Below are 21985 nucleotides of genomic sequence, written 5' to 3' on the forward strand. Positions count from 1 at the left end.
TCCGTCCTCCCGAAATGTTCCTCAAGTCAACAACTTCCTGGACAGTAAAAATCTGTTGATTATTATTTTTGATTTAAATGACATTTTGGGAAAAAAATGTCATTTCATTTCCACTGAAGTTTTTGAAGCCCACTCGGCGCAACATTAGGAACCGCTCATCATTGTCTCCTATTGGAATGGAATATGACGAGAAGGTGTACCTAATCAAGTGTCCAGCGAGCAGAGGCAAGGAGCGCTTGGGTGCACCCACCCGCGCGCGCGCGCACGCACGCACGCACCACCATTAACCTGCAGCGGTGATGCGCATGAGCGCGCGTGCATGCCCGCAGGCTGTTGGCGCACTCCGATCAAAAACAAACCAAAAAAAAAGAAAGAAGTTAATTCAATGAGAAAATGTTCCATTCCTGCACAGGCGCTAAACGTCAAAGATGTTTATCTGCGAGATGACGTCACAGGTGGAAATTCAATCTGCTCCGGTGGTGCGTTTAGGAGCCTTTCAAGCTCTAAAAGCCTCATCAGCAACTTGTTTGACGCTAATCATTTTCTATTGCGACTCGCTGCACATTCCCAAGTCGATTATTAACCAGCACTCGTGTTTGGCTTTTTTGCTTTTTCTCCTTTTCTTTCCACGACCTAAAAATCTTCTCAAGTTAGAGGACACGTTCCAAAACTCGTCTACACACTTGGATTACATTTATTGAAATAAAACTTCAACACTAATGTGGCGAGACTACAAGAAGATCAGTTTCTATTTTAGTTTTTTTTAAACCCAAGGCCCATTATCGTCACTAGTTATTGTTGTTAATAATTAGTATAAATATTAAAAAGGATTACTAGTAGTACGTATTCATAGTGCCATACGCTATTCCGTCCTCTTAAAAACGAGGAAAAAAGTGATGAAAGAATAAAAAAAAAAACAATTCAATATAAAAATAAAAATAAATTGCATGTTTTTTTTAAATTTAAGTTATATGAGTACATCTTAAAATACATTCTGGGGGTGGGGGTGGGGGGGATGAACGAAATAAAAAAACAAAAAAAACCACCCCAAAATTTAGAAACTGGATTTTATTGTCTTGAATTATACGCCCAAAAAAAAAACGCGAGTGCAGTCGGAATATAGCATCTTTAAAAGCACACTGCTTAAAAAGGCACGAATTAAAATCATAAACATTTGAAATCTATGATAAAAATATTGATTCATTGTGCTTTTAGATAAATAAGAAACCATCAAACCTGTTCATGAGAATTCAAATGTTCTCATGCTGAGCTGATGATGCACAGAAAGCAGACAAACGGAAGTAAAACGAGGCAAAAACAAAAAAAAGAAGCGACCTCTGCAAATTTGGCGGACACGTCGCACGCTGAAAATTCATATTTGAGACGTCGATATGCATAAGACGGCGATTTCACAAAAGAGCTTGTCCAGACTGTTTCTATAGGCTTGATTGGCAGGTGCTGTGGTCCAATCAGCGCCCGTGCAGGGGGTGGTGGTGGTGGTGCACACTTGTGCAGCTTTGCGTACAGAAGCAAAAAAAAAAAAAAAAAAAAAAAAAAAAAAAAAAAAAAAAAAAGCTTGAGCCAGCGTCAAGGAGGACTTGCAGCACTGTTGACTTTTCAAGGAACATCTCCAGGCTGCGCAGCCACAAAAGAAAAGCTCGACATGCGTCGCTAAAAGAGGATTTAGCAGGAGGAAAAGAGGAAAAAAATACAAAACAATTATATATATATATAAATAAATATATATACATAGAAGAGGAAAAATCCCGACTGGTTTCCTGTTCGGAGATGTTCGCGCCCGCAGGCAAGCGCTGCTTCACCATCGAGGCTCTGGTGGCCAAGGAGAACCCGCTGGCCGGGGCCGACGACCCCGTCCGGCCCACGGCGCTCAGCTACGCCGGCCCCGCCGCGGACGCCCTGATGGGCGGCTACCAGGCGGCGGCGGCGGCTGCGGCGGCGGCGGCGGCCCGCTCGCTCTACCCGACCCCGGCCGAGCTGGTGTTCCCCGAGGCGGTGAGCGGCCACCCGTCGCTGGGCGCGGACCCCCATCACGCCCACCACCCCCACCAGCAGCACCAGCACCACCACAGCCAGCAGCACGCGCACTTCTTCGGCTCCGTGCAGCACCGAGACCCGCTCAACTTTTACCCCTGGGTGCTCCGGAACCGGTTCTTTGGACACAGGTTTCAAGGTAAGGCAGCTCGTTTACGCACAGACCACCCCCCCCCCCCCAAAAAAAGTCCTTGAATTAAATGTACTCAATTCCAACATCGGTTGCACATGTATATTATTCCAGGATTATTTTCGTGGAGAAGTGTTTACAACATTTTTACGTACATGATCAATGAAGTACTTTTTTTTTTTTTTTTTTCCGCCAAGTGCGTTTAGTGTCAATTTGTTTTGTAAACGAGCACGCTGCTGCACAAGATCAAAATGATTGCTTTTATACTTCAATTCAATTCGTCCAAGTAGTCAGCAAATGGAGAATTCAAGCATGAACAACGGCATAACCTTCACCCAATATACAATTGTGGATTTGCAAATAAATAATCATCTTCGCTATTTTGAATTTGTTCATTTTGTAACAGTTATTTATTGTTATTATATTGCAAACTGCAAGCACAAAAATGGTTAAAGAATTCCTCCCTGACAATTTCAATCAAAACTGATTGATATTTTCGTTTTATTTTTATGCATGTTTTATACCCGTAAACGAAATTCAACGATACGAATAAAGTTATTTGTTGCAATGTCATGAAAAAAATCATACTCAATAAGAAGTGTAACTATTAAAAATCTCATACTGATATTCTTTTATCGACAGGCCCTAAAATAATACTCCCACTCAAATGTAAATATTTCAAATAACATGATGTTTTTTTTTTTAAAATGACCAATTAACTGAAGACTAAAATTGCATTTAGCAAGACTGCAATGTATTTAAAAGCGAAACGGCAACACTGAACGCAAAACAATTCAATTCGAATCATAAAATATGAACCTGTGCTATATCTACAAAGCAATCACGTCTTTTTAAAGCATCTTGACAAAAACAAATACACAAGGTAGATTATTAATTATTGAGCTGCGGCAGATTTTCTCTCTAGTTTAACAATAGGAATATCTAAATTATATCATTTTAAAACAGATCGCACTTATTTGTTAACTGTTTTGTATAAAATAATCTACTTCCGTGTGCCCCTTTTTGTAACTTTATTCGTCTATATGAAATAAAAATTGAATGGCAAAGTCGACATTTTAATGACGTGAAACAAGCTGCCCGGTTAAAAAACAAAAAAACAAAAAATAAAAACAAAAACAAGTTGAGTGCCATGAAGACAAGCAAGCTTTTAATTAAGATGATTTGCATTGATTATTTTTCTGCTTCCACCTGCGGAAGTTGAGGCGCAACGAGACTTGCTAGCAGGTGCTAACAGCTCACCTGCCAACCGGACGTCCGCTTTCAGCCTCCGTCTCGTCGTGTGCGCAGGTCACGACGTCTCCCAGGACGGCCTGCTCCTCCACGGCCCGTTCGCCCGCAAGCCCAAACGGATCCGAACCGCCTTCTCGCCGTCGCAGCTGCTGCGCCTGGAGCGAGCCTTCGACAAGAACCATTACGTGGTGGGTGCCGAACGCAAGCAGCTGGCCGCCGGACTCAGCCTGTCCGAGACGCAGGTGAGTCGCCAGGGCCAATAACGGCTCGTTCCGGGCATCATTCACCCGACGGCGAGACCTTCCACATGGACTGCACTCTTACGACGCTACCATATTTGGACTTGGTTTTCTCAAATATCGCGATAGTTGGGAAATGGCGCCACTTATACCTGAAATCCGAGATGTTTTTAACATACAGGGGTGTCCAAACTTTTGCTTCCAAGAGCCGCACGTTGTAAAATCCAACGAAGTATTTGACATTTTTCATTTATTTAACACACTAAAGAAGTCCATGTAGGTAATTTAAAAAAAATATTAAATTGTATATGTATACCGTCTATTAGAGGTTGTGCACGCCATTAGAAGAGAACCCTTCTGCACATTTGCTGCGACCAACTGATGTGTGATTGGTTGAAAACAAGGAAGTGACAGATGACGACAAAATCACAGTGGAGCCCAGCCATTCGCGGGGTTAGCGAAAAGCCGCAAATAATTGACGCTCATTCTAATTTTGTTTTCAAACAAATCAAAATAATCGGAGGATCGGGTAAAAAAAAAATAAACTAAAGTGAATAAGCGGGGGTTTCTACGAAAAATGAGGGTAATGTAAAATAACAGCGAAAAGGTGAATTTTCAAATGCCAAACGGCGAATATGCGAGGCTGCACTGTGCTTCTTTTCTTCTCCTGCCTTGCCCACCGGTGTAGAAAATATCAGTACTGTAGTACAATACCGGCAAATGTTGACTTTATGACGGAGGCCACTAAAAAAAAAATATATATGGTGGGCCGCAAATTGCCCCTGAGCTGTAGTTCGAACACCACTGCGTTAAAAGCATTTTTTTGACGGCCAACAACAACAACTATTGAAGTAAATAGTATTTTACAATGGCTTTGTGGATAATTTGTACTTTTTTATTGAGACACCTACAGTAGATACTTCATTCATCCAGTGAGGGAAATTCAATTCATGAACTAAAACAGAAGCAAAGTACAAACAAATAAATAGCGGTACTGAAGAGGAACTTTAGAACTTTAAATATAAACAGTTGAAAAATTAAAATATTTATTTTGACGTATAACTATTCATTTAACAATGCTAATTTATTATTGTGGTTGTAGTAATGTTTTTACAAGGTGTGCAAAGTATGGCCCGTGGGCTGCATGCGGTCCACTCCATTATTTAATCCGGTCCGCTAAGCATTTACATGATTAAGAGTCCTGTAAATTTAACAGTATAATAGTTTTTTGTATTAAATTTTTAGTTTTTCCATCAAATAGTTAAATTTAAATGTATTCATTATTTATTTTCATTCACTTATTGAATAATTGGTTGATTGATTTACAGTAATTACAGTAAAATCAATTTAATTTTGGATTTTATTAAATGGGCTAAATAGTTATAATTACATTATAATGAGACCCCCCCCCACCATCTACAAATGACATGGCTCATTTGACCGATTGAATAATCAAATGTTTGCCTATCCCTGGTCTAAGTAGCCCCAAAAAAAAATTATATATATATATATATATATATATATATATATATATATATGAAAAAAAATTGAATAGTTATTGTAATTTAATTTGAACTGCAGCAAGAGAAACACTCCAAGTACAGCTTCATCAAAAAAAAACAAAAAAAACAATCATCTGTTAAATGTCGGCGAATGAATCCTTGCCAAATATTTTGACAAATGAAACGCCAAAACGTCGACGTGGAAGAATCGAAGAAATTGCAATGCATCGCTATCACATCATGCGGTCAAAGCAGACTTTTCATTGCTAGTCGTAATGATGGCATTTACACCCTCAACTTTCCCTACTTGCACAAGTCCAAAATAGCGTGTGACATATTTAACGCTGTTATTGGATGAAGGTGTGCGTGAGTGATGTGTGTGTCGATGAGGCCTAATGGCCAATTAAAAAGACAGCTGACGAGTCAGCAGTTTGCATGAATGGAAGACTTAAAGATTAAGAATCACTTGCTTTATGTTCATTTCATAATGCCCGAGATCATAAAAACAGTAATGCAGATATACTGTAGGACAGTGTTCCCCAACCTTCTTTGCACCGCGGACCGGTTAGGAGTCGGCATTTTTTTTCACGGACCGGCTGTGGTGGCGTGTGTGTGTGTGTGTGTATATGTATGTACGCACGCCTTGCTTCTGCTTCTGCTTCCTCCTTCGCCGTTCGTGGTGCGTCCACTGTGGGCGCGATGCAGGAGTGGGAGTCGGAGTTATTGTGGGCAGCCAGACCAGACTGCAGTTCCGTAGCTCCCCAATGAGAGTAGACTTTGAACTCCGTAAAAGTAGTTCTGTCCGTGTCGAGCAGCAACCTACGATGGCATCTGTATTAGAGCGGACTTGGTGCGTGAGAGTTAACTGTTGCGATAAACCCGTATTTTAAGTAGGACTCCTGATATAGTGTTGTTTCGTTCAAGTACAATAACATGCGGTCGCTCCACAATGTTGTGTACATCCATGTATTTATTACAGTAGACTTTGATGTGGTCGCTCCACAATGTTGTGTGCATCGATATTTACGTTACAGTAGACGTTGCCAAATTGTTGCTCCACAATGTTTTGTGCATAAACGTTCCTATAGACGCTGACATATGGCCACTCCACAATGTTGTGTCCATCCATGTTTATATTCCAGTAGACTCGCATGTCACTCCACAATGTTGTGTGGAGTAGAATAACATGCCGTCACTCCACAATGTTGTGTTATGAGCATCAATGTACATATTCCGGTAGACTTTGTGGTTGCTCCAGAATGTTGTGTGCATCGACTGTATATTTATGTTACAGTAGATGTTTACATATTGTTGCTCCACAGTTTTGTGTGTAAATGTTCCTTTAGATGCTAACATGTGGCCACTCCACGATGTTGTCCATCCATGTTTATATTCCAGTAGACTTGCATGTCACTCCACAATGTTGTGTGGAGTACAATAACATGCGGTCGCTCCACAATGTTGTGTACGTCCATGTATTTATTACAATGGCCTTTGATGTGGTCGCTCCACAATGTTGTGTGCATCTATATTTTCGTTACAGTAGAGGTTGACATATTGTTGCTCCACAATGTTTTGTGCATAAACGTTCCTATAGACGCTGATATATGGCCACTCCACAATGTTGTGTCCATCCATGTTTATATTCCAGTAGACTCACATGTCACTCCACAATGTTGTGTGGAGTAGAATAAGATGCGGTCACTCCACAATGTTGTGAGCATCAATGTACATATTCCGGTAGACTTTGATGTGGTCGCTCCACAATGTTGCGTGGAGTAGACGGACGTGGCAATTACACAATGTTGTGTACACAATATTTGTTCACCTTAGCCAGTTGTCTTGCTGAAGTGTGTGTCTCCTCGTGTGCACACAGGTGAAGGTGTGGTTCCAGAACCGGCGGACCAAGTACAAGCGGCAGAAGCTGGAGGAGGACGGGCCGGAAGCGCAGCAGAAGAAGGGCAACCACCACATCAACAGGTGGCGCGTGGCCACCAAGCAGACCGGCTCTGAGGACATCGACGTCACTTCGGAGGACTAAAAAAAAAAAAAGAAAATCACAGAAAACCAAAAACACTGCTGACTGACTCACGAGGACCAACAACATTATTTATGATGTCACATGATGAAGTATAACGTCGAACGAACGCGACTGAGACGGACCCCCCTCGTTGTGTTCTCGTGCTGTTGTTTCATTAAAGCTGCTGTGTAGGTCGTCGACCTTGGTTTACTTTGATCCGAGTCAGGGGAGAGCAAATACGCCGGTACCTTGACTTACGGGTTTCATTCGTTCCGTGACCACGCTTGCAACTCAAATCACTCATCAAATCAAAGCAACTTTTCTCAGCAAAATTAAAATGCAGATAATACGTTCCCGTCACCCCAAAACACCAACATTTTTTGTAATGTGCTCATTAAAAAGAAAAATAGTGCTGTACAGTATTGTATCAAAACATACAGTAATCAAGACAATTAAGTAGAATGTAAAGAAAGTTTTTCCTTTATTGCTACATTTTCTTCACTTTACTTTCACTAAATCTTCTTTTGTTTTATTCAAAAAATTTTAAGCGCACTTTTCTTCTCTTTTAGCAGCTTTATTTAACCTTTATTTATCCCGGTAAGGCGAGTGAGAACAGGCTTGCCGACCTGGCTGCAGTTAGCAGAGTGAAACGGCAAAATAAAAGCAAATGCAATAAAAACTAATTAAACACACATACAGTGCAACAAACATAGTTACATGTTTACATAATGCATCTTTTTTTTTTTTATTATAAAATTACTTGTTTCTCAAAATGAAACGACTGCAAAATAAGATTTTCTTTCCCCCACTTTATTCTTATAAAATCTAATGTAATGCGCTTTCGCTCCACAATGTTGTGGAGTAGATTCTAATGTGTGATTGCTCCACAATGTTAAGTTTTCTGCTACATTTCTCAAAAATATTTAGTTTTACACTTTAGTTTCCCTTGATATAAATTATAATATACCACTAAGATGACATGAAGGCCTCCGCCCGCACGTCGAGACACAACAAGGTCTTAGCGCTTTTGCAGTCTCTTGAACGAATTGACGCGAGGAGACAAAATAGCGTAAACGTGTCAGGAAGTGGCCTTCCGCGGCTGCTTGTAGGGAAGCGCCGATTTAGACAGACGTGTCAGGAATGTCGCCGGGCAGTTGCGCAGGTGTCAGGTGCGTTACCCGAGTCGCGGCGCACACACATGAAACAGACGGAGAGGGAAAGTAGCCGGCCATTGTGCGCCAAAGGCCTCAGTAATCACCTGTCAAACGAAACGGAAGGAATCTGTCGCTAATGACCGCGAGGCTTTAGCGATGAGCCGTGATGTGTGACCTTGATGTCTTGTTTTGTAAACCAAGAGGAGCTGGAGTAAATGGGGAGGAGGGGGCTTAAAAACACCTCGGCTCTTCTCAGTTTTTTGGACAAAGAACACAAAACGTGTGTTGTGAAGGACTGTTTTGGCTTTCAGGACATCCAACTTGTACGTATGCTGGTGCGCAATGAATGAACACAATGAAGTTTCCTCTGCGAGACAAACATCACAGGCGCTTTCTTACACTCACTTATGCCTACAAGATTTTAGGGCCGATTTGCTATCGCAGATGATTTTCCAAATGGGGCCCAACATATTTGTTGAGAACGACAAAACTCCTTGTAGTGTTATACAATCCACGATCATTAACTTGGCCCTATGACGGCAAAATGGAAAGTCTGGCATGTTTGATTTTCTTTTTGGGATGGTTTCTGTGTAATGTGACGTATCACTCAGAAGCTCCAATAGCGTACCTTGATGTGGACCAATAGGATTGTGTGTTGCAACAGCGCCTCGCCTCCCTCGGTTGTCCACATTTATCCGCACGCAAAAAACGTTTACCCAAACTTTAGACGATGAATTGACAGAACACCGGCGTAATGTTAGTGCTAGCACAAGCTACCTATCAAGCTAGCTACATAACGTTATGTTGCCTGCTTGCTAACAGGATTAAAAGTATGTGAACATTACCTGAAGCTCTCCTTGAAAAATGGACAGCCCAAACCAACCAAACTTTTTTTTCTTTTCTTTTTTGCCACAATTAAAACTGTGTTGTTGTTCCTGCAATGATAACGGTCGTATCCTGTAGCGTCTCCCCCGACGGTGCTTGATTTGACAAGATTAGCCCACTGATCAGAAAAGACAGGATACAGCGATATGGTAATATATGTCGTGTAGTGTTACCAGTCTTCACACGGCAGGATTTTTTGGCAGTTGTCTGCCATAGAGCCATCGCGACAGATCATATTTATCTTATAGTCTGATCCAGGCATTACACTCGCATGCACAACTGCTACAAGACATCTAAAAAAAATTTATTTTATCTAGATGGTGTTATTTTTTTAGAAAATAGATCATATTTCAAATGAGATTCATCTGTACAGTGGACCTTGACGGAAAGGTGGATCTCTCCTGAAGTATAATCAGGAAGGTGGATCTATAGATCATCACTGTGAGGATGGAAACCTCACAGCACAGTGGTTGGGATCTAGATTGTGGATCTCATCCAAATGTTGTATCTCATCTCGAGAGTGGATTTCAGCTCATTTTGTCGGTTGATCTCCTGTACTGTGATGTACTGGAGTAGATAGTGGACCTCATTTTAGGCCTCATCCAGATTGCGGATCTCATCAAAGGTAGATCTCAAACTGTCTCATGAAGAAGTTGGAACACATTTAGGGGTTGGAGCTAATGTAGACGGGGGATCTCATATTTTGAATCATCTTGAATTTCAAAACTATTGGGCTCCATGAAATGAAGCTCTGCCTGCTTACAATTCAGCAGAGAATCAAACAACACATCTCTCATCATCTGTGTCAGCAGAGAGCACGTTTGGGGATGGGAATCCTCCGTGAAAAACGAGTGTGTGTGTGTCACCAGATGACAGACACCTTGACGAGAAGGTGAAGAACGCCAAGCGACCGTCTTCTTGCGCCATTATTAGCTTGACGCGCTAAAGAGCAGATGTTATTTCCTTCCTCCGCTTAACAAAATGCCACCTCGCGCGATAAACGTCACGCCGCATCAGTCATGCAACAACAAGCGCAATTAATGACAAATCGCGGCTTCGTTAATTAGCATAGTACACACCCGCCATTTGGGATTATTGGATTTAAAAAAACATGATAATCATGCAGTAGACACACACATTGGGGAAATACATATTCATTCGGATTAGTCCTAATTCACTGTAGTTATACAAATGTTCAAACTGTCTCAGGTTGCGAAAAAAGGAAGGTTCACAGAAATTTTGACAACGTACACAGCATGTGGCATCCTGTTCAATTGTCTCCGTTGCTGCGGTCAGCGTACAAACACCGCAATGTCGCAGTCGACAGTGGTGGATGTAAGGTAGCGTACGTGAAAATCAAGTGCAAGCACAATGAAAGCAGCACTGTAACATTTGTTGTGGTTTGTATTTTGTCATAGTGAGAACTGTTCCAGATGCAGCGGTACCGTGCCTTACGAGTGCCCCAAAGGCAGGAACTCAAACAAGCTAATCAAAATGCTAATGTTATGCTTTGAAGGTGAGGCCTAGTTACTACATGGTTGGCCACACTCATTTGAATTCCTCAAAAATCAACTAGCAAGCCTTTGTCCACTCCAAGGTAAGCGATGTACAGTGGATAATTGACATGCATTATAATTGCGGGAGATGGGGTAAAAAAAAAAAACACGAATAAGTGAGGGATCAGGAAAAAAAATACTGCGAAAAAGTGGGGGTTTTCCACGAATAATGGGGGATGGATTACCCCCAAATATCTGAATCCGCAAATGCCGAACTGAAAATATGGGGCACCTCTGACTGTACTTGTATGACTTGTAAAATAATGCTATGATTTTGTTTGCGCCCTAACCAAAATACTAACTAATTATTAGTAGTAAATTGAGGCTCAGTTATCAGGCGGTTGGCCGCATAGTTATTTCATTCCCACAAAAATCAACAGGCACACTTTTGTCTACTCCGAGGTAAGCAATGTACTTATTACCTGTATAAATAATGTTATGCTGTGGTTAGCTCCCAAACCAAAATGCTCAAAATGCTAACGTTGTGCTATAGGGCCTAGTATCTGCATAATCATTTGAATCTGTCAAAAACCAACAGGCACACATTTGTCTGCTTCAATTAGAGAATGTACTTGTATGTGTGAGGCCTAGCCTATAAAGCTTCGCAAGCTAAGCTAAAGTGGCTAGCTACGAGCTCCCATAATAATAGTAAAAAGAGAGCGAACAGTTTCACACTTTAAGATTATTGTCTCCATTGGTGGTTGACTTTTGCTCTGCTGATCTGTATGCTATTGTATGTTAGCTGAGCATCTTCGCATTTGTTTTGCATGATTTCCTCATATCGCTGTAAGATGTTGGCTGTAAACGTCAAAGGCATTAGTGTGTCCAGTGATACGGGCTGGCACCGCAAATCTCTCATTCACAGGTCTTTGTTGGGCATCAGCCTGTTACTATGGCAACCCAAGTCTGTCTGGTTCCCTGTGGGAACCAGACAAGAACAAGCAGTTGTATGACAAGATCTGAAAGTGTAACCAAACAAATTGGGAGGGTTTTAGGCATTTTTAAACATGCCAATTTGGCAAAGTTTGAGTGGAGCTTTACTAATAGCTGAAGCAGATGGCAGAATACAAGGTGTGAAGTGGGGCAATTGTGTAGGTGGGCGGTTGGGGGAGCGTTCAGGTGTCTTTTTTTTTGGGCGGCATCTCTTCTCCATGAGAAAGTGCAAAACTGTCTCCTCCGTCGGAACGGGAGGCGTCTTTTCAGCGCATATGTCTGGAGTTTGCCGCCATATGGCTACGGCAGCTATTTCCAGCCGGAATTAAAACATTTTGGCAAATATAGAGAGGTAGCTCGTGCCATTTGGCGATGACAAAAGATGGCGGGAGAACGCGACCGAAAAAACACGCAATGCTAAAGGCTAAAGTTAGACATTAAGCCGTAACGCTAGCAGACCAATTAGGAGGTTTCATACAATGAACTGCATCACACCAACACACAGTACAACCTCAAGAGAAGATGTGGTTATTTTCTTTAGCCCAAGTGTGTCTAACAGTGTACATACAGTATGTCACAGTGGGTAAACACGCTAGCATAGCATGCGTCTGATAAAATGCAGAATTCTGGTTCAATCATGAGTTTAGCATCTTCCAAATGGTGCAATCCAGAAAAACGTGAAGCTGATTCTGCATTGTTGTAAAAACAAGCTTAAAATGGCCGCTTCAATGCAAAATGATAGATCGACTTCCTGTGCCTTTTCGGCATGGTTTCTTGAGACTTTTTTTTTATGGGTCTACTCTTGATAGAGCTGCCTGACAAATTTCATGTTGCTAAATGAAACTATCCTTGGGGACTGAATTTAAACAAAATAAAATCTAGACAGTGCTACTAAGCAAAAGTGGCAGATGTGTCTTTTCAGGTAAGGGTTCTGTAGATATTTTTGCGGGTCTACTCATGATAGACATGCCCACCAAATTTCATGTTGCTCAGTGGAACTGGCTCTGGGGGTTGATTTCACACAAATTTCCAGGCATTTCTGACTACGGCAAAACCATAGCGACCTCTAAAGTGACTCTGCCAATTCCGTCAATATCCAAGGCCCCAATGCCGCAAATGTGATTTTTCCCATCTCCGAGGATAATCCCACCTTCGGTGAACGCAGCGGGAGCTCCCGAGAAGTAGCTCGCTCCATCGCCTCTTCGCCTAACGAGGAAGAGCTGCTGCCTAATGAGGGAGCTCATAAACACGTCGGGCTGCCTTGTCTTAATTAGACCACGCACAAACACACTCATCGGAGCCTGAGAGGAGGCGGCGTCACAAAGGGTTAATGGCAGAGTCAGGAGTCGATGTCATTATGCTTTGAGTGTTATCGAAACCCGACCGTACAATCGAACTGAACCGTACCACTTGGTCTGTTCTTCTCCAATTGGATGTAGTCGCATTGGTACAATTTCAACACATTTACAGATTCTGTTTCAGAAATCATTGGATTTTCTATAACGCCTTGTAAACACGATGTTTTTTTTTTTTTTTTTAAATATAGCTAACACAGTTATTGCCCTAAAAATGCCCAACTGCTCAAGGTTTATCTATCGATCCAACCGTACAATCAAACTGAACCGAACCGCTTGGTGGAATCGTGACTTTAGTCTGCTCTACTCCAATTCGAAGTCTAGAAGATGCAATTGCTTAACTTCAATGTATTAAAGGTGCCATATTTTGGCTCTTTCGACCTCCATAGAGTGACTCTCTAACATGGGCTTAGTATAAAAGTGTCAATTGGTTTTGTCATACGAGTGTCCAGAAAAAAGGCCCCTCTGAAAGCTACTTCTGTTTGAGCCAGTTTTGTGTCCGCTTTGTCCTTTCCTATGGGCATAAAAACGTCAGCAACTCAGGAATGCATGCGGGCACCATTTGAATTCATATTTCACATGTTTACTGAGGCACCGTAGAGACAATATCACATCCCAAATAGTAGAAAAAGTTGCTTTGGTCAAATATGGGGCCTTTAAGTTTGGTTTTGCTAATAATCGGATGATCTCTAACAGCATGTAAACATGTTGATGAGTCCAGAAAGAAAATGTTCTGTTTTCCTTCAAAATGTTGCCTTTTATTTGCGTTTTGACGGACTGACTTTGCCGACTTTGCTCTCAGCAGTGCGATCCATCACTGAGGGGCCCCGTACGAACATCTTGTTCTCGCTCTATTGAACGCCAGTGAGGGCGAGCTGACATTGAGGAGAGTAGCTGCAAACCCCCCCGCCCCTCCCCTTACTCACGCCGCAGTTAGGAATCCCAAACACACCTGGGTGGAGGACTAACGCTTGTCAGGCCTTCGCAAAGATGGCCGCATCCCAGAAGAGCCAGCCGGACGAAGTTCTTCGTTTTCCGGCACGTGACGGACGGGAGATCGACTTCACTCCGGTGCCTGCGAAAAAGCAAAGACGATTTGAACCCACGTGCAGCAGCCCGCCACGTACCCGTCAGGCGTGAGACATCCTCCGCCAGTTTGCACGAACGCCATATCGCCAGGGCGTTCCGAAAGCCGAGAGCCTGCGATCACACTTGACATATTTTATTATTTCACAAATGAGCGAAGCGTCTTCTGGCCTGCTGACTGAATGCAATCCGCAGGTCGCGGCTCTATCGCTGGGTTGTACCGGGCATTACCTGGTTCTGTTTAAATGAATATGTCCTGTCTATAATTGTTGATATAGCAACCTAGATTAATTTGCTATAGGTTGATTTGGTACAGTTTTGAATGAAATGATATGGAACAAATGGATCTTAGTAAAAGCAATTTTAGGATGGACATTTTTTTATTTGGCAGTATTTTTTACAAATTAGTATCAAGTTGTCCAACTTGCATTAATCACTCGCTTAACTACACGGTATTGGGAAATCTTGCTGGAATCGCCGTGCGAATGAATAATCAGCAAGCACAGTCTCGAATCATGAAAGCCATTAAAACGAATGCTGCCGTTATTGGGAAAGATTTGAAACTCGGGACATTTCTCTATATGCTAATTGCCACGCACACATTTGAAAATGCGTCAAACAGTTGTGTGTGGTATTCACTTTCGAAGCGCCGCGAGTCACAGTACCGACAAACGGCAAATTAATCACGCGACGCTGGCTGGCGCCTTTGCCTCCAGTCGAGCTCTTGATCGTCTAATTGATTGACAGGCCAGTCCTTGATTAGGTTATTACAAATAAATATAGCCCTAAGTAAACAAACAAACAAAATTCAAACGCCACTTTGCTTTTGCTCCATCCAATTAGCTTTTTTTTAATGACCCATTATGCCGAGTCGCACAGCGAAACGACAACAATGAGCAAAGACGAATCGGCAAAACGAGGCCCTGACATAGACGCCACTTTAGGGGTAATTACGCAATTTGTTTGCGGCAGCGAGTTCTAACGAGCAGCCGATTACCGCGGAGAAAGGCCGCGCTGCCGTGCGAACCCGTTGATTTAATTAGATCAACCGCAAGCTAAGGCACGGGGCAGCAGGCAAACAATTGAATTACCAGCCGGCGGCCCGGGGCATCCTGAGACGAGGGGTCTGTGTACCCACGAGGGCCGACGCTGCAGAAAGAAACCAAACACAACGGAGACGCGTGTTGGGGGTTGATGTTGAATTTGCTGACTTCCGATGTAGTATCAGAAGTCCCTTTCACACTGCCCTTCGGCCAAACAGAGACGCCGAGGCTGATATGTAGGAAGCCATTCAATAATTAGGTGGACTTCCACCCCCCATCCTTCATCAGTAATTTATACACAAGATGCGCAAGGTCAGTGCGAAAGGGGTGAAAAAATGCCGTCTATGTCTCTGACTTAAATTTTTGGGATGTCTGCGTTAAACAGAAATCTAAGTCTCTGTTTGTGACTTGAATTTTGCTTGATCTCTGCGCGAAATAGAAATTCAAGTCCACGTTTGTGAGCAATTGGAGGGCCAGAGGTTCAGGGTTCAGGGTTCAGGGGTGCTGAGCTCCCAGCCAGGCAGGATCAATTTCCTACATTTCCATGCAATTCCATTCCCACATTTCTGCAAAAATGGGACAACACTTGATGGGGAAAGTCAACCTTCCAATCTGCTAAAGGGTATTTCAACGTTGAGCCACAGAAAAAGAGGAAGGAATTGGAATCATAAAATCAACATCTTGTAACCCAAACTTTGGAGGGGAAGACAACTCATTTTGATACAGCAGCTCCTCTACATGCACATTAAAGGCAAGCAGCCCCCTACAGCGAGTATCATAAGTGGACCTTGGACTTACTTTTCTGTCCGTTTTTTCCCCCTCCCCAACAAAGCAATGCACAACAGGTAAACAGAAATTACATTTGTGAGTACTTTGAATACTAATATGTGAGCTCCTCTCTCTTTCTGTCTTGAAAGCAGTCAAAATGTTAACGGACTATTTTTTCCCCCCCCCCCCCCATGTCACGTCTGGGTTAGGTAACTTCTCTCATTCCAATTCAAACAGTGGACAGTGGTTCGGTTCTGTCTCGGACCACCTCCATCATTTCATCACTAGAAAAAAAAACATCAGATTACTCCTACCTCACAATGTAAACACTGACCGATGATTAAATGCAGCAAAAAGCAGGACTGGTAATGATAATAGTGTGTTGGTATTGAGTGGTAAAAGTAAAAAAAAAAATTCTTCGATATCCTGGTTTAAGGTTTAGGCCATATTAGTGTATTTCTCCGTGTAGTCATAATTCAGCACCCCCAAAATTGCCTCGAAACGTCTCTGGTTGGAACTCTGCGTGGAAGAGAAACTTGAATTTTGGGGGATTTCTGGGTGCAAGAAATTCAAGCCGATGCCCCTGACTTGAATATTGTGAGATCTCGGGTGAAAGAGAAATTCAAGTCTATGTCACTCACAATTTAAAAAAAAACAAAAACATAACATTTTCTTGATGAGGCCCTTCAAACAGGTCGCTTAAGTCCATTCTCGATGGACGGCTTGTTTGGCGCTAACGCGCTGATCGCTATCTCAAGTGCGCACTTGGAATTGAAACCAAAAAACTTGGGGCCGGCGGACGCTTCCGTCACCTGGCGGGAGACGGATCTTAATCGGCGAGCAGCCGAGCGTGACCTTTTCCCGGGTCTGAGACCATCTGACGCTTCCCGGGGCGAGCGCCATGCAATAAAGTCGCCGGTGTCGCTGAAAGGTTGGAAAAAGAGCAGGAAAAAGCTAAATATGCACACGTCATTCTTCATTAGCCTGGATAGGTGTGTCGGGTGTTAAACTTCACGGTCGCTGTCACCACATCCAGGAATGCCCTCTCTGCCTCCCGCGGCATACCGACGAAAGGTCGAGAATTTATTTCCGCAGAACAGCGACTCGGGCTGCGGGAAAGGTTTTAGCGAGTCATTAGCCCCTTTCGCACAACCTATTTAAAATGAGAGTTTTCTGGATTTTACTGGGTTATTGTTCTTAAAGTCCAGACATCCCAAAGTCAACCTGCAAATTTGACGGCTTCCAAGGTGCTACCAGAGGAGGTGCACAAGCAGTTTTTGGGGGCCAACTGCCCAAATTATTCATACAATTAACAGCAAACAGTGGGATATATTTAACTTATTTATTTCTTCAATAATACATCGATAATCAATAATACAAAGGAGACAACTCTTAACAAAGGCCAGGTTTTTGTGATATACAAAAAAAAAAAAAAAGAGACCAAAATAAATGTTTGACTAAAATCTAAAAAAAAAAACTAAAATCTCAGCTCAGACCTGCTACCTAAATAATTTTGGGGATTTTAATTTGTTCAATTTTAAAAGACTGTTGTTGTTCTTGTTGTTGAATCGCTCTATGTGCTTATGTTCAACATCCTTTTAGCAGCTATATTTTGTGTATTTGCTAATTCTATAAAAAAATAATAATAATAATAATTTCTGTTACTTTCAGTTTTGCTATTCAAATGAAGAGATTCAGTACACAAAAAAAAACTGCCCGAGATGGCCCAATACGCATTTGGAGTACTTCAATAAATTGAGACTTTAAGCATATTTTGAGAGCGTTACAAGACGTGGATGGCACGGATCGGGCGGGATGACCCATAAACGACACGGACCGGACCGCAAAGTCGACTTCATTTCCTGCCTTTGGCGGTAGTACGAGAGTACAGGATGCTGCACGTGCGTGAGCGTATTTCTGAGTGCCGAGATATGGGCGTCAAGTATTACAAACAGCCAACAACAGTGGACTGACGCACTAAAAGCTTTCGTGCTGCCCGGGTTGGTTGCTTATACTCTGTTTTTGGAGCAAATTGGCAGGTGTAAAGCTCAAAGCCAGCTAATAAGTCGTCCTTTAGCGAGAGCGACGCAGCCGCGGGAACAACGGCGGGGGTGCTTGGAGGGGGCGTAACCGCGGGAGGGGGCTCGGAGGTCTCCAATTAAAAGGTCTGGTGCAGGAACCCCTGGCTGCCTGCCAGTGGCGCCTTATCATAGAAGGCACTTCTTGTACTTTGGCATAAAAAAACGTCACGTTGACGTTGTTGGCTTTCTGCACAACATTAGCAACAATCAAAGCGACCTTGATTTGATTTGAGTCCACTCGACTGTGCGCATATTGTGAATGTCGTCCGATGTGTTCGGGTCATGTTCGTCCCCCGCGGGCGTGAATGAACGGCAGGAAGCGCGGCGCCTTCGGCGCGCTTCCGCTGTGGACGAGGTCGGTCCCGTTTCTAGCAACGCTAATGAACATGTCCACAGCTCATGTTTACTGGCGCTGCTCACCAGCCGCTAATGCTGCACATTGTTTTCAATTAAGCTTGATTTATTATTTATTTATTGATTTACACCTGACTTAAAACCCTAACCCTAAATTCAAGTTCTATTTTTAAAACCGTACTTTGAAACCCACACCCCTGCTTAAAACCCCAACATGAAACCGTAACCCTGTTTTGAAACTCTAATATGAAACCAAAACCTTTGTTTGAAAACCTAACCAAGGCTCAAAACCCAAATGTGAAACCCTCATCATGGCTTAAAACCCAAGCTTTAAACACTAATTAGAAACCTTAAAGTGAAATGTGAACTTTAAGACCTAATCCTGGCTTGAAACCATAACCTTTGTTTGAAACCCTAACCCTCTTTAAACCCTACTTTGAAACCCTAGTCCTAGCTTACAGACCCTATTTGAAACCCTAACCCTGACTTGAAACCCTACTTGGCAACCTTATCCCCACTTTAAAACCCTACTTTGAATCCCTAACCCCTGACTTAAAAACCTACCCTGGCTTCAAGCCCTTTTTTTTTTTTAAAACCTAAAACCGGTTTAAAACCCTAACTCTTACTTGAAACCCTACCCACTGACTTCAAGCCCCTTTTTTTTTTTTAAAACCTACCCCGTGTTTAAAACCCTAACTCTTACTTGAAACCCAAAGGCTGACTTGAAGACAGCCACTCAAAGAATTGTTTGTATGCCCTCTCCACTCTAGCATCAAAATAGACCATAACCAATAAACAGGACCAGCTGGTCGCTCGCAGAGACTTTGTGTTTCCTCAAGACGTTTCCTTCCCCTCGGACGGCAAAAGAAGCTCAACGCACGTCGGGCGAGTGAGCGTGTGCGAGCTTGACCCGCTCGCCGCTCTTGCGAGGTGACAAATGCGTTTCCAAAAGGTGATGAGCGCCGCGCTGCGGCGCCGTCACGGCAAAATACCAACGCTTGTCGTCCAATTTGCAGTAATTAGCTTGACATCAGGTTGAGAGAGCGCCGTGGTCCCCGGCCGTCCCCTTTCTGCACTCGTCATTAGGAACAAGTCCAGGCGAGACCCGGCCTGGCGGGGTGCGCCGACCGTGTGTGTGTGTGCCCACACCTCATAACGTTGCTATGACTGTCAGTGGAGAGACCCCCACCCCCCACCAAGTTGCATCATTTCTCAGAGCTTTGAAATGATCACCACACACCGAAGAAGAAGAGGGAAGTTGGTGTGTTACGTAGGCTACACATGAAAGACAAATGTCCGGTCCAACGCAAGTCATTTGAATCCCTCAAAAATGAACGAGCGCCGAGGTTGAACAGGCGAGTTGACTAGTCAACAAGTCCACTTTACTACTCCGCATCGATGTTTAGAGCCTGAAGTCTGAAATCCCTAACGGTGTGTTTTGAGCATCTCGTCCTGCGGTCAGCCGCTTCACAGACTTCAAGACTTTGGACTTTTATAGCGCCATAATAAGCTGCTTGGCGCAGGTGTCCCCGACCTTTTTGACAACGACCTTCTGGGTGCTGATTAATGTAAAGGGTGCGCAGCTTGATACACACTTCTGAAATAACTATTTCGTTCATTAATCGTCAAAATGTTTTGTTTTTTTTTTTCTTTCTTTTTGGGTTTTTTTTTTGGGTTTCCACTAACACACGGTTTGGTCATGCGCGTCAATCCACTAATTACAACTAGATTCAGCCTAAACGTGCGTTGTATTTTTAATCACTTGCTTTTATTTGTTTTTATCTGCTTATGTCTTCATTTGAAACGGGTCCACATAAACCGTTTTGGGACCGCAGTACTCTACTGTGAAAAAATATCAATGACGTCATCGACTAGTCGACTTTGACCGGACTTTTCAATAATTAGGATCAAGTACAAAATCTCTTTATGGATTACTAGGTAAGCAAGCAAGCGGGAAAATTCACTAATGAATGTTGCTTCATGTAAAATGATCAAAATGACAAATTACAAAACCATCGATATTTCAAATATCATATATAGATATATGCTATTAATTGCAATGCATGCAAGGTTTCCACTTTAAGAGAAAACAAGATGTTTTGCCAGTTAAGTCATTTTCGCTTACCTCGGCCACAAGCGCGGTGTCGGCTTCACTTTATCGCTGGACTTTAACTGTGCAATACAGATTAAATAAATGTCATTATTTAAAAAATAATAATAATTAGAATTACTCCAGCTGACAGACTGTCAAAATATCCTATCATCGTCATATTAGCGACGGGCAGCTGTTTCCACACGGCAGGTGGCGCCTGCTCATTAATGCCTCCGACAAACTGTTGCCCGTCGCTCTCCGCACCATTTGCAATTAAATTCTGTCATGACGGTGCCAGCAATGACGATGATAATTATTAATAACGCAGCGCAAGGAATCATTTCGGCCCCTAACGGGAGTTTAATTGCAGCAACTGCTAATTTGGATGAAAATCTCCTCTGTGACTATGTCGACATAAGGATGTGTAAAAACAAAAAACAAAAAAACAAAAACGCTAGGTCAGCCCTTTTAGTATTAAAGGTTTTGATTAGTGGAAGATTCCAATTAATACTTCTAATGCTGTCTTCATCTTGTTTACCGGATAAAACTATACATATGGTTGGAATAATTCCATGCATATTGAATTGTAAACATAATGCGCTTTGTCAAAGATCTTCGGATTGTACTGAATTATTATTTTGAACGTGGATATACTGTGGGGCATGGTTCACTTCAGTCCTTTGCCGTCAAACTCGGAGCTCAAAACCGACGCCCCTATTCGGCAATGTGCCCAGTGATTTATTATTTTGGTCATTTTACACGACATAAAAAGTCATTACAGAAAAAAACAAAAAACAAAAAAAAGCGCGACTTCTCACTTGTGCTAAAAACTATCGAAACTCTACTGCAATCTTACAGAACATTTTGTTGGCGATGTTCGACAAATGTTACCTGCTCGAAACGGAACGGTTGGATAATTTCACATCCTGTCAACATATTCTTCCGTTTGATCAACCATTAACGTTTTAATGCTGAACAAAATCGCTGTTTGGAAACACCTTTAGCTCCTTATAGTAGCTAGCTAAAGGCGCACTTACCATCGCTTACCTGGTGCATTGTGGGTAATGTAGTTGATCAACTAGGTTTTGCATTGGACTCATTCTGTTGGTCCAGGGGCTTTCTTCTTACATTTCCCAGAGAATTCGGATTATTTCAAAACTAATTCAATATCATGTCAAACTATTCTTGTATTTTGTAACTGCCAATCTTTTAATGACAAGCAAAATCGCTGCTCAGCAAAATGTTTACATTCATATCATTAACGTTTACGTTTCGTTTTAAAATGGCAAAGTGTATAATGGGTATTGTAGTTCTTCAACCAGGCTTTTCCTCTGGCTTATTCGGTTTGACCAGGGAGCTTGACTCCATTTCCCAGGAAAACGTGTATTTGACGATCTCCAATGGTTATCAGTGAACAGGAATAAATATAAACATCATGAGTCATATTTTAAAGAGCACCTGGGAAGGATTATATAGCCTTATAG

General features: G+C 42.5%; 1 protein-coding gene and 1 long non-coding RNA gene across 3 annotated transcripts; one reads left to right on the forward strand and one right to left on the reverse strand.

Moving 5' to 3' along the window:
- Nucleotides 1-1773: 1773 nt before the first annotated feature.
- On the forward strand, nt 1774-7389 carry emx1 (empty spiracles homeobox 1). The gene is made up of 3 exons (XM_061793701.1): nt 1774-2191; nt 3491-3675; nt 7051-7389. Exons 1-3 carry the CDS (start codon nt 1789-1791, stop codon nt 7213-7215), a joined length of 753 nt encoding a protein of 250 aa, XP_061649685.1. The 5' UTR covers nt 1774-1788; the 3' UTR covers nt 7216-7389.
- LOC133487331 (uncharacterized) lies at nt 3627-21965 on the reverse strand. Of its 2 annotated transcripts, XR_009791290.1 has the most exons (6): nt 21393-21965; nt 20535-20581; nt 14030-14152; nt 7003-7211; nt 5815-5993; nt 3627-3824 (listed from the first exon to the last, which is right to left on the reverse strand). It is a non-coding gene; the product is annotated as an uncharacterized LOC133487331 (long non-coding RNA). The 2 variants fall into 2 exon arrangements; XR_009791289.1 differs by lacking the exon at nt 3627-3824 and having other exon boundaries at nt 5312-5993; nt 21393-21963.
- Between the last annotated feature and the right edge of the window lie 20 nt (nt 21966-21985).

Source organism: Phyllopteryx taeniolatus, chromosome 13 (assembly GCF_024500385.1).
Source record: "Phyllopteryx taeniolatus isolate TA_2022b chromosome 13, UOR_Ptae_1.2, whole genome shotgun sequence".
NCBI lineage: Eukaryota > Metazoa > Chordata > Actinopteri > Syngnathiformes > Syngnathidae > Phyllopteryx > Phyllopteryx taeniolatus.